General features: G+C 39.2%; 1 protein-coding gene across 6 annotated transcripts in view; it reads right to left on the bottom strand.

The window, feature by feature from the left end:
* NOCT (nocturnin) overlaps positions 1-13,442 on the bottom strand; it is a 78,305-nt gene that overhangs the window by 7,392 nt on the left and 57,471 nt on the right. For 2 of the 6 annotated variants that reach the window (XM_039344398.1, XM_039344399.1), the window contains exon 3: positions 10,985-11,098. In XM_039344398.1, the coding sequence (XP_039200332.1) occupies positions 10,985-11,098 (114 nt within the window). Of the gene's footprint in view, positions 1-502; positions 895-9,700; positions 9,783-10,984; positions 11,678-13,442 lie in introns of those variants that run through there. The other 4 variants (XM_039344402.1, XM_039344397.1, XM_039344400.1 and 1 more) reach the window with 4 other exon arrangements.

The following is a 13,442-nucleotide window of genomic DNA, read 5'->3' as shown; positions in this document are numbered from 1 at the left end:
AGCTTTATTTTTTTCTGCAGATACTAGACACCTCATAATCCCATGATCCTACTACTAGTAAGATGGTGATTTAAATTCTGTTTATAATATATAATCAAGTGCCATCCTGCCCCTGCTAATCTGAACACCATCATCTTAGGCACTGCATGTGAACCAAGAAGCTACCCTGCACTTTAAAAAGACACTATTCATATGTTTTCCAGTATCAAAAGATAAACTTTCCCCCCATATGTTTCTAGTAATAACAAAGCCTATATTAATCTTTTCAAGGCTGCAAGTGCTTCCCACTACCCTTAAAATAGGGAAATAAGATTTGGACACTTTATTATCTTCCTGTTTCCTCCGACTGCTCTTTGTCCAACAACAGTTTATAATTCACAAAGCAGGAAAATTTAAAGAGTTCAGCCTTACAGACCAAGTTGCATTTTGTTTGAAAGTGGGCTTTCTAATAACGAAAAGGTAATATTTTAGAAAGTTCCTAGTTATATTAAACAATAATTACCTGATAAATCGGATGGATACATCAACACAAGTGGTAAACAACTCTAATGGAGAATTGCACACAGAATTGCCAGCCTCCAAAGTCATGTGTGAGCTTTTCCTATGCCACTGGTACACAAGAGACACCTAGTGGTCTTTTATATAACTTTTTCTATTGAAACAGCTTTTTTTTAAAAATCCATTATCACTATTAGCTTAAATAAAAACTAAATTTATATGTGCTTTTTGTGATGCCTCATCATTTGTTGCTCTTTTATTGCAACCTGACTGAATTGCTTGGAGCCAGCTGTTTCCCTCAGCCTAAGAATAGGGTTCCTGCTCACATAAGCAGTGTTTTTCAACCTTAGCAAATTTATTATAGGCGGCCTTCAACTCCCAGAATTCTCCAGCCACATTTGCACTAAAGCAGGAGTCTCCAACCTTGACAACTTTAAGACTTGTGGACTTCAACTCCCAGAATTCCTCAGCAAGGTGAAGACCATAAGTCTTAAAGTTGCCAAGGTTTGAGACCCCTGCACTAAAGTGATTCTCAGTGTTTTTCTCCACCTTGATATTTCAGTTTTGTAAATTGACTGGGTGAAGTAAAGCACTCAGTACTTATTGAATGCTGCGGCACTCTTTTTCTTTTGCAATGAAAGATACAAATCTTACCATACACCAAGGCATGATTTTCATCATCATGATTTGCTAGATAAGAAACAATTGATTTACAAAAGTTCTTGTTTTAAAAATCACAAGGACTGGATTTAAGGCAAAAATAAACAATAATAGCACAATGTGTGAACCTAATAATCACATTACATTAACCTTTCTTCACAAAAATTCATCAGTTAGCTTGTTCTTTGTCTAATGCTAGCAAAATATTCTTGATTTATGTGATTTTCAGGGAAATTCCTTAATGAGTCCATTTATACAATCAGTATCTATCATTCTGTTTCACATTTAGTTCAGTGAATAAGTAATAATTCTTTTCACCAATGTTCTCTCAATTAAATTCTCAGATGTTCTTCAAGATTTGGCTGAGATGACATATTAGAGAACACTGAAAGTGAGTCATGAATAGCAACACACCCAAAAGCAGAATGTGTGCTTTGAAGCATGTCCTGAGGTAACAACAACCTTTTCAAAAATGTGAAATGTTTTTAATTGGACTAGGAACAAAGGGAATGCTTTAAAAACAGTGTTTGTTATTTCTTTCTATCTCTAAGATCTTAAAATTCTACCATGACAAGTTAAATTAAAAACGATAATGATACCCCTGGAGCAATCCAGTTTTAAATCTCACATTGAAGGATATGTGGCCTACATAATTGATTGGTTTTGTTCTGAAAAAAATTGAAAGGTTCTAATAAGTTTCCTAGATTTAAGACTTCTCCAAGTCATAATTATAGCTTCACACAGCTTTGATTTTGTTTAAAGACATTGCAATCAAAACCACTCTTCAAATTGTATCTTCATTCTAATTGTGAAATAAACATACATACTATGTTGAATCAGTTTGCTGGATTCAGTGGACTTGTGATTTGATTTTAGCAGTGATGAATCACCAATTCAAATCAAATTACCTTTAAATCAAGTCACACATTTAAATCAAATTGATTCTGAATTAAACCATAAATTGAACTTGGATCTCAGTTTATTTGTGCACTTCTGTTCACCACAATTATGCTTTCTGAGTTAAACCAAATACACTATTTTGGATTAACATACATCTATACAGTGCTTTTTTTTGTAAAAAAAAAAAAAAAAAAAGGGTGCCGGAACTCACACACGTCATACAACCCGCCTTGCCTACCCTATAAGGTTCCATCCAAAAAAGGCTCCGTTTTCTATGACAAAAAAAGCCCTGCATCTATAAATGTAGATGTAATTTCACTGTACAATATGCAAAATGACTTCCTAAACTTGCTGCTTAGAGACATTTTTAATAGAGCAGTAGAGAAATGCCAGTGGCAAATGAACATGCAGCTCCAAGAGTACACATTGTACAATAATGCCTTATTCTTAAAATATTTAGTGTTTTCCCAGAGAAAGTTCAATCTATTTAAATTATTTCAAAAGCTACAATAGCTTTGTTCATCAAAATTCATACTAGTGCAAATCCTTTATGAAGTTTTCTGGTCCTGAAACAATTTTATCATTGTACTTTATTGCACAGAATCTTCAAAGAATGGTTAAGTCATTTAACATGTATTTTTCATAAATATGAGCAAGATCTCTCTCCTTCCTCATGCAATTGATAGTTGCATATGGTGTATATAACCAGAATAGAAAACTTCTCAAGTTTACTTGCATATTTAATATTATGCAAGCCTTATTCAAGATATGCCTGCAACTGCTATTTTGAAGACAAATCTTAGCTAGAAAAGATGGTTCATATTTCATAGCTATTTTAACCTGCAATTAAGCTATTCCTCTCCAATTCCTTTGTGAACAATCTGGAGGGATTTGGGCATTTTGATAGCAATAGTACTAATATCAGAAACAAAAAGTTCTTGAAATTACCAATCTACATAACTGTGAGACTGTCCTGTGTCTCCTCCCAACCCATCTTACAATTTTAGACAGCAATCTGTTTGTCAGAATCCAATTATATTTCATCTCTAGTTATCAATTATAGAAAACCCCATTTCTGCCTTCTCTGGATTCTGTCATACAATGAAGGGAAAGGGGTGAACAAAGGGGCTTTATGGCTCTCACTTCCTTCAGTATACTTCAAAGAGACTGAATGTGGATAGCACCAAAAAGGCCTAATCATAACAAAGGGAGCTATTACCTTTCATGTAGTTTTCTCTGAGGTCTCCATCCAGCCGGCAGTAAGGAAAAAGGGGGTGGGAATGTAATGCCTAAGACTGTCGCTGGAAGTAGGGGGTGATTGGGTGGGGCTACTGGGAAACCCCTTAAAACCTTGAATGGGAGAGCTTGGACCCCAAGTCCTGTCTAGAACGCCTGCACCATTTTTTCTTAATAAAGGATTCCTGTTGGAAGAATTATTCCAAGAGTTCTGTCTTCTTAAGATGCAAAGTGGGGGGGGGTCCTTACATTAGACAGGACTTGCAAAATTAATCCATCTGGAAGGGAGACCCTTGCCGGGGGATTTTGCAAAAAATTACCATGTCAGACAATGGAGCAAGAAAGGGGGAAAACTCTCTGGAAAGAGAGCCACTGACCCAATTGGAACCTTGCCAGATGTTGGGATCTGAGAGGTCAGAGTCCTCAGGAGAAGAAGTGGTGGAGACACGGGACCACAAGCCTCGCTGGTAAATGGGCGTTGGAAAGAAAAGTGAGTGGGGAAAGGAATCAAGAAAGGTGACCCTGAGACGGGGGACCAAGCAGCCAGAATGGAAGCAGGAGATGGAGAAATCCCTGCACGCAAGTGAAGAGGGAGAAAGCTGGGCACCATATTCAGACTGGATTCTAGAGAAAGCTATTGACCTGATGAGGAGAACTCTCAGCTCTCTAGGAGAGGAGAATCCTGAGCCCTACGGCCGCCCCAGCTCCTGGAGCCACAAAGGGAGAGACACCGAGGGGGAAGTGGAACCTGCAGCCCCGGGGACATCTGATGATCCAGTAGTCCCCACTCCCTACCGAACCACAGATGGCGATCTGGACGGAAGACACTACCACCAACAACGGAGGCACCGATCCATTTCAAGACATCCGCCATTGGAGGTGAAATTCAAAGGGGAGCCAACACGCTTGGGGTTTTTCCTAACCCAAGTCCTCAGCTACATGGAGGAATATGGGCAGGACATCCCCAGCGACAAAGTCCGCATCCGGATCGTGCAATCTGCCCTGGACGGACCGGCTGCAGATTGGGTGGTGAACTTGCATGACTCCAATGCCCCAGAACTCAGCAACTTCAACCGTTTCATGTCCTCTCTAAGAAGACTATTTGAAGACCCCCTGGCTGATCGCAAAGCTTGCGAAAGGATAAAAACGATGAGGCAAGGCAAACGCCCGGTGGCTGAATATACACAAGAATTCCGGGCCATTGCTAGCAAACTGAACTGGTCAGAAGACATCCTCCTTAGCCATTTCAAAGACGGACTAAATTATGATCTATATGACGCTTGCCTGCCCCGAGGGGACCCACACCAACTTGAGGAATGGTACATCTTGGCAGAGGAAGCAGAGATCGACATATTGAAAAGACACCGCCGAGGAAAACAATGGAGCCGCTCCCGCCTGAGTTGACACACGAACCAGTGAAACCATTGGCTACAGCCAAGAAGCAAATGGGGTGTTTCAAGTGCGGAAGAGAAGGGCATCGAGATGTAGAATGCCACACCAAAGCCCCCAGCACAACCCAGACAGATCCCCAATCAACAAATCTGAAAAGTCTTCAGCTAAGCCAAAAGAAACTGCCATGAGAATGATGGAAATTGCGGAACCCCCCACTTCTGCTCATCAGGGGGAAAGAACTCCAGCCTACACTGCAAGGCCAGTGGACGCCTCAGATGACAGCTCGGAGGGCGAACCCCTGGTGGATCTCTCTTATTTTTGAGGGGGCCGGATGTCAGAATCCAATTATATTTCATCTCTAGTTATCAATTATAGAAAACCCCATTTCTGTCTTCTCTGGATTCTGTCATACAGTGAAGGGAAGGGGGTGAACAAAGGGGCTTTATGGCTCTCACTTCCTTCAGTATACTTCAAAGAGACTGAATGTGGATAGCACCAAAAGGCCTAATCATAACAAAGGGGATTATTACCTTTCATGTAGTTTTCTCTGAAGTCTCCATCCAGCCAGCAGTAAGGAAAAAGGGGATGGGAATGTAATGCCTAAGACTGTCGCTGGAAGTAGGGGTGATTGGGTGGGGCTACTGGGAAACCCCTTAAAACCTTGAATGGGAGAGCTTGGACCCCAAATCCTATCTAGAATGCCTGCAACCATTTTCTCTTAATAAAGGATTACTGTTGGAAGAATTATTCCAAGAGTTCTGTCTTCTTAAGATGCAAAGTGGGGTGGGTCCTTACACTGTTATTACCATGCCAAGACTTCTTTTCTAAATTGTTTGGAGATGCTGCAATATTCTAGGTATTTGTAATGCCAGTTTAAAACAGAGGCTGATTCTGTCTAATTCTTGTCTGATAAAGCAGATCATAGTCATCAGCAGAATTATATAAATCCTTAAACTCCTACAGCTGCATTGCAACAGTATGAAGCAGCAAAATCTTAACATGGAACTCATCTCTTACTCTAAAAATATGTACATTCTCTGATGGATCAGACAGCAGCAAACATCTAACAACTGTATATTCTTGAAATTCTAGATATCTTAGTTATAAAACCTTTTCCCTTAAATACAATGTTTCATTCCCTTATTAGATATTTTTACAGCCTATGCCTTCAGATGTAATTTGTCACTTAATTTTTTATATTGAGCTGTAAATCTTTCACAAAAGTTTAAAATATGCAGAGCTTAGGAAATAATGGTATGAAAGTCCACTAGCTGCTTCTGTCTAACCTTGATGCAGTTGAATATTGCTGCTTCCAGCAGAATAAGTAGTTGCTTAATTGTGCCTATCTAAGTTACAGAAAGTTACTCAATAGTGCTTATGCAATGGTACTGGATTGTTCAACGCAGACAATTAATACCCACAGAACCAGCCAGACCCTGACAGCAATCACTAGGGCCCTTTACACAGGGCAATTCTAGCAATTTGTATTCAGAAAATAAGCTCAATGAAGCTTGCTTTGGATTAGAATGTCACCAATCAATAATTGGGCTATTGTGGCAATTGTAACTGCTGATGTTACAGATGTAAGCTCTGATAAATATTTGCAAGATCCCATGTGTGCTATCATTTATATATTTTTTATAAATATTTCTACAAATACTATTGAACGTATTTTATAAATTCAGATTATTGCTGGTAGTTTTGCAGATTGTTAAACCAGCTTCTATAACAAAAACTTATTTTAATATAATATTAAAAATTAACAATGATTTATAGTAACTAGGTATATTCAATTTCCTAAGTCAAATCACATCCTGGAATAAAGGATGCAAATACGTTATGGGCTATCCAAGGGCTACTATTTCACATCAACATGAAGCCACTAAGTAAAATGATTACCAGTTTGGAGTGTGGTATCATCAGTAATCTATGCCTTTCATAATTTCTTGCATTAACTATTGTTGTGTGCTCTGTACAGGGCTGTCCTTGAAAACTACTTAGAAGCTGCAATTGATACAACCTGCCTAATAATGAACAAAAGCTGCCAGTGTTACATAACACCTGTGTGAGGGTTCTGCAATAGGTTTCAATAGGCTTCTGAATATAATTCAAAACGCTCATTTTAACCTGAGGAATGTTCTGTGGCTTGGTGCTTAGATATCTGCAGGATTGCCTTTTTCATATAGAACCGATCTATCTTCTCCATTGTTCTAAATGGGAATCTCAAGAATATCCTCCCCCCTCCGAAACAGAGGGCAAAAGTATTGTTTTGAGGACACACTTTGGAACAACTTAGTTCTGGACATTTAAATGAAGTCCTCCTTTACAGTTTTCCAGAAGGCAATATAGACCGAGTTCTTTCATAGTATCAGTTGAAAAATATTGGAAATTGCTTATTTGGTTGGGGTTTTTTTCTGGAAGATGTGTGCCTCTGATATGCTTTTACAGTTCCTGAGCAATTTGTGCAAATCACTGTAAGTCTACAGCACTTTTAATATCTCTGACTTCAAGTAAATAAAGATATACCTAAGATACAGAAAATTTAGCATTTTATATGTAAACTTCATGTGCTAGATATCTTAACAGGATACCTTATTCTGCATAATGTTCTAATGCTGGCTTATTTTGTTTGCCCTACAGTACTGAACAATGGAAAACTCATTTCAAAATATTAAATTAGAAATATTAATTCTTTGCACAATATCCTGAATTGCTTTATTTAAAAAGTTGCTAAAAGCTCAGGCTATTTATCCATCTAGTCCTGTACTGACTAGTACTAATTTCCAGGATTCAGGTTCTTTGTACTAGATTTTTGCTAAACTGAAGATGCCAAGGATTGGAATCTTCTCTCTGCCAAGCAAGGATTTTGTTAGGAACTCTGGACAAGACTTTTGACAACATAAGGGTACATTTTGATTAACTCAGTCAAATCAAATTAGGAGATTAAAAAAATGCTTTGAATCATTCTGTAAATCATTCACATATTTGAGAAGGTTTCCAAGAAATGCAGATAGAATGGTCCTGTAGATAAAAGGTATTGAAGCTATAGCTGCAGGCAAGCCTTCTTCTCTTTTATACCATGTTATGGAAAAAACGAATTCTGAGGATAATTTGTTTCTTTCCATTTGAGTATGGATGGGAAGACATGACCAAAGATTATGCACATTATAATGTTAAACCAAGGATCTGTGGTCCCAAGGATTCCTTTTTGGCAGAGAAAGATCTTAGTTTGTTTCCTCATCCTGCTCATTGTTACTTTCTTTCAATTTTCCCATCACCAAAACGTTGCTTGACCTGAAACTTCCATAGTTTCACATGTTACTGGAAAAACTGGAAAGAAAATACTCTCCTCGGGTAATATTTTGTCTAAAGTGACCACTTAAGCAAAGTTTATAAAGATACATTATATGCAGATAATTGCCAAAGTTTAACCACAATCAGATTAAAAAGAACTAAGGATCTTTCTGTTTGAATTAGACTTTACTGAATTGGGCAATAAAGAGAAGGAGAAAGATATTTAATGTTAACACAGCAACAATCCTGAAAGAGTTGAAGTAGTGCTCTTATTTCTGAGTAGACATTATCCTGAAAGTACTAAAAAAATAAATTTGTGGGTTGTAAGGTTGTTTGCAAATTTTTAGGTGTACAATAATGTTTCAAAGTAGAGACTGTTGTTTGAATATCAAAATACTTTTAAAATATCAAAGCAGTCCCTTTTGAATGTGAAACAATTGTTTCAAACCTGAAACAACTACTTTAATGTCTAGGTGGATAGCTATATATTAAATAAGGGAGTGGAGAATTATATTAATTATAAATAATTTTAACATGAAATCAAATTTAGTTTGTATCCTTGTTTCAACTACTATCTGGAGGGTGACTCAGAGCACCCAAAAGTTGGATTTGGCCTTCAACTAGGAATAAGGCATATATCCTCTACTTTATGGCAAGGAAGTATACAAATTACTAAATAGTCTTGCTTCTCATAACCTATACCCTTGAATTATCCTAGAATGCAGCAATTCTTCAGCAGAAAACAGTCCAATAAATCTGGAGGATGCTAGGCTGGGCAAGATTGAGCTGGACAAACAAGTCAGAAGCTGATAACAGCTGGCAGTGACTTTTGTATGTGCCATTTCAACTATGTTATCAAGTTTACATTAAGTTCTTGAAGCAGAAAGAACTAGTGAGTTAAATAAACTATTGCTGCCTAATCTTTTATACAGATCTCAATTAAGCTACAAGAAATAGCAAAAAATGCAGATAAGGCTAAAAGGATATTCATTGGACTTAACAGAGTAACTACAGAACATAGTCATACCACCTTTAAAGAAAAAGTCATATAATTGCTATTTTAATGTATTGTACCAAAGCATGTGCAAGCCCTAATAACTGTTTGTTAAACATATTATAATTGGCTTGATAAAAATATTATACTGAGCCATACATCATGGTTTATAATACCTGGATTAATATAGTATCTTACACAAAAGCTAAATAAACCACCTTATGGCTGTTCACAATCTGTGAACCTATCTTTTGTGATTTAGTGACTTTCAGGGTAGGTCAAATGGCTAGGCTCAAAAACAGTAGCTGTCATTTCTGTAAGGAAGCTGGACATGTCAGTTGACAAATTACAATAAACAGGGAAACATAATTTATCAATATATTATATGTAGATAAAATGCAATTTTATCTAAATCCTTTGCTTAGCTAGGGTACACAAGGTATCCTGTACTTTACATATTTACCTCCCTCAGGACGGATATACATCACATATCTGCATAATTTAAAAATGAAATATAATAGGTAACTTTACTAATAAGTATTTTCATACCAAAAACATATGGAACAATATACTGTAATACATGCTATAGTCTTGACCATTTATCGTCACACTCTAATACCTATTAGACAGTTAAAAGAAACTTTAGCAAAATTATAGGACAGGGCTATTACAGATATAATCTTAAATCCCAGGAATAGTTTATAGAAATAAACTAGAAACTCAAACCTTTTTTTCCAAAGAAAACAGTGACGCCTGAAAGAACAAATGATATTGGATATCTAACAGACGTCATTCATTGACTTTTTTTATTTGTCTTTCCTAGCTGGAAAAGCAGCTTTTAATTACCCTAGCAACCAATCTATATATCTCATGGCTCTCAATTTTTATTGGATCGAGAACATTTATACAGGTAGCCCTCAACTAATGATCACTATTGAGCCCAAATATCTGTTGCTAAGTGAAACATTTGTTAAGTGAATTTTGCTCCATTTTATGACCTATCTTGCTACAGTTGTTGAGTGAATCATTGCAATTGTTAAGTTGCTAACATGGTTGCTTGTCAGAAGTTTACAAAGGATGATCACATGATTCGAGGACACTGAATTGTCATAAATATGAGTCAGTTGCCAAGCATCTGAATTTTGATCACATGACCATGGGGATGCTGCAATGGTTGTAAATGTGAAAAATGGCCAGAAGTCACTTTTTTCAATGATGTTGTAACTTCAAACAGTCGCTACATGAATTGTTATAAGTCAAGGACTACTTCTACATCCATTTTCAACCAGCTGCTTTAGATCCAGCACAGGATCATCTGGCAGCCAGAAGCAAAGAAGGCATTTCCCAGATCAACCAAAAGCAATCATCCCAAATGTCAGTGTAATGGCAAGATCTCGGAAACCCGGCTCCCCATCACAATTTAGGATTACAGGCAATCCTCAACTTACAACCACAATTAAGCCCAAAATTTCTGTTGCTAAGTGAGACATTTGCTAAGTGAGTTTTGCCCCATTTTATGACCTTTCTTGCCACAATTAAGTGAATCCCGGCAGTTGTTAAGTGAATCTGATTTCCGGGTTGCTTGTGAGAAGGTCGCAAAAGGTGATCACATGACCCTGAGACACTGCAACTGTCATAAATATGAATCAGTTGCCAAGCATCTTAATTTTGATCAGGTGACCATGAGGATGCTGCAAGGGTTGTAAACGGTCCTAAGTCACTTTTTTCAGTGCTGTTGTAACTTTGAACATCACTAAAGGAACTGTTGTAAGTCAAGGACTAACTGTAATCCTTTCTACCTAGCCTCCGATGCTACTCATAAAACAGGGCATCACCTTTCAAGGGTTTCAAGGCATTAGGGAGAATGCAAGGAAGTTTCTGGCCCAATCCTTGCGACTTCCTTCTTGCTCCCTCGGAATGGGGGGGCGGAGGGGGGCATCGAATATTAGACACTCGAACCCCAACGTTCCAGCCATGGAACCTTCAGCCCCGAAGGTTCTAAGCACTCACCAGCCTGGGAATTGGCAGCTCCCGAACTGCCTGGCGCAGGGCGACTGAAGCGCGGAACTCCGGCGGTAGCCGAGGAAGAGGCGAGGAGGGCAGACGGGGAGAGGGCTCTCTTCACTGGAGCCGGCGAACGGAGCAGCATCGTCGAGGAAGAGGCAGAAGAAGGAGTGCAGCAGAGGTTAGACAGGGATGAACATAGGGACCTCAGAGAGCTCTGATACATAATAACGCTACGTACGGCACACGAGAAAGATGAAGAAATTAAAATTAAACAGCTCCGCAACGGGAGCGGGCTAAAGCTAACCTGCTCTATGCCAATATCGACTTCTTTCTGCCTTTCAGAGCCCGGAGAAGGGGCACGAATTGGAAAATAGCCTCGGCTGCCCGCTGCAGTGGCAGAAAGATGCCAGCCCAGGAGAAGCCCACGGAAAGTGCCACTAATAGCTGATACCGGGAACACGAGCACCAGAAGTACAGTCGCCCCCCCCCCGTCCTGCCGGCATTGACGCAAGCGCAACTTCCAAGAGTAAGATGAGAGCGGGGGAAGAAGGAACTGAAGCATTTCTCCTTCGGCTTCCTCATCTCGACGAATGGAAGGCGTTTGGCACACCTGTGAACGGAAGCTGCAGTGCGAGGCTAAAAAGGCAACTTCCACGCGAGGGAACAAATAGAGAAAGAAATCTTGGGCTAGATACTCAGTATGCGTGTTTCTTCCTCCCCTCTAGGAAAAATGGTATGTTCTAATCTTGGCACCGAAGTTCCCCGAAAGTTCTGTTGGTGACGTCACATGGAACGTTGACTCGTTGGGTGGGGGTGGATGCGGGGGTGTTGGCCGGAACCTCCCCCTATTTTCGCGCTGGTGGGAAGGGAAGGGGGCGTTGTCTCCCGGCTGATCGAGGTCACGCGACGTTTGGGTTTGCCCTTTCATCTCATTCATTTTTCTACTCTCGTTTTGTGGAGGAAGCAGGTCTTGGTGGAACAAGCTGATAAAAGCTTTCGATTTCCTATTCGCAATGCTGAGAAGAGCGCTTGGAACGAGACCTGAAGTCCTGCACATCTTACTAAATATGTCCAACTTTGTGTGTATTTTTAAAGCAATAATCGTGCCACTACTTTATAAAGAAACAATAGATTTCTTTGGACCTTTTTCTAAAATCTGGGGGGTCTCAAGATAAGTTGGAACTACAAATCCCAGAGTATCCAATCCTTTAAGAATGCAGTCCCAACACATTTCGAGGCCAGCAATTGGGGATGACTATTTTATGAAAAAATAACTATAAAAACATGCCTCATACAACAAAACAAATGTCATGCCTGAAATCTCAGGTGCAGAAGCAACTTCATGCACATATAAGCAAATATATTGGGAGGGACAGATTGAATAAGGTTGGATTAAGGTCTCTTTCCTCCTTACTAATCAGGAAACACATACCTAAAACCGGTTGTGATGTTTTGTAAGAACATTGTTTTCTTTGTTACTAATGTTATAAATGTTACTGATGAATTACTTTTTGAATAAAACGTAACTGGTAACTCTGATGTTTAAACCACAACTCATTTCATTCTAAATTACAGTTTGATTAATCTGGTGATTGCGGGTTTGTACCATAGTTTAGAGTTTAATGTGTAAACGCAGTCCCCTTCCTGAACTTCTTGAGGATCTGCTCCAGGGGAAAGGGGAAACTGGTTGAAGGAGGAAGAGACTGAGTTGCCAAGTGGAGAGCTATGGAAAATCTCCGCCTCCCTGGAATGAGAGTTCAAAGAGCTGGATGTTGCTAACACTAGGTCAGGGGTAGGCAACCTTGGCTCTTTTATGACTCCTGGACTTCAACTCCCAGAATTACTGAGCCAGCCATGCTGAGGGGAAAGGGAGAGGTTTCCAAGCTGAGCCATGCTGGCTCAGGAATTCTGGGAGTTGAAGTCCACAAGTCATTAAAGAGCCAAGGTTGCCTACCCCTGCACTAGGTAAAAACCAATGTTTGGTTCATTTGGTTGGATTGTTTAAAACAGTGGTTCTCAACCTTCCTAATGCCGCGACCCTTTAATACAGTTCCTCATGTTGTGATGACCCCCAAGCATAAAAGTATTTTCGTTGCTACTTCATAACTGTAATTTTGCTACTGTTATGAATTGTAATGTAAATATCTGATATGCAAGATCAGACTCTAGACTCCAGAAGATAGAACCATCCAACAAAAGGAATTCCACAACTACAGGTAGTCCTCAACTTACGACCACGACTGAGCAACATTTCTGTTGCTAAGCAAGGCAGTTGTTGAGTTGCACCCATTTTATGACCTTTCTTGCTGCAGTTGTTAAGTGAATCACTGCAGTTATTAAGTTAGGAACACAGTAGTTAAATGAATCTGGCTTCCCCATTGACTTTGCTTGTCAAAAGATTGCTAAAAATAATCACATGACCCTGGGACACTGCAACCGTCATAAATACAGGCCAGTTGCC

This window comes from Crotalus tigris, unplaced genomic scaffold, assembly GCF_016545835.1.
Source record: "Crotalus tigris isolate CLP2741 ecotype Arizona unplaced genomic scaffold, ASM1654583v1 scf7180000017903.3850313, whole genome shotgun sequence".
Classification (NCBI taxonomy): Eukaryota; Metazoa; Chordata; class Lepidosauria; order Squamata; family Viperidae; genus Crotalus; species Crotalus tigris.
The sequence above is the reverse complement of the archived record's forward strand: the minus strand, read 5'-3'. Positions and strand labels throughout refer to the sequence as shown.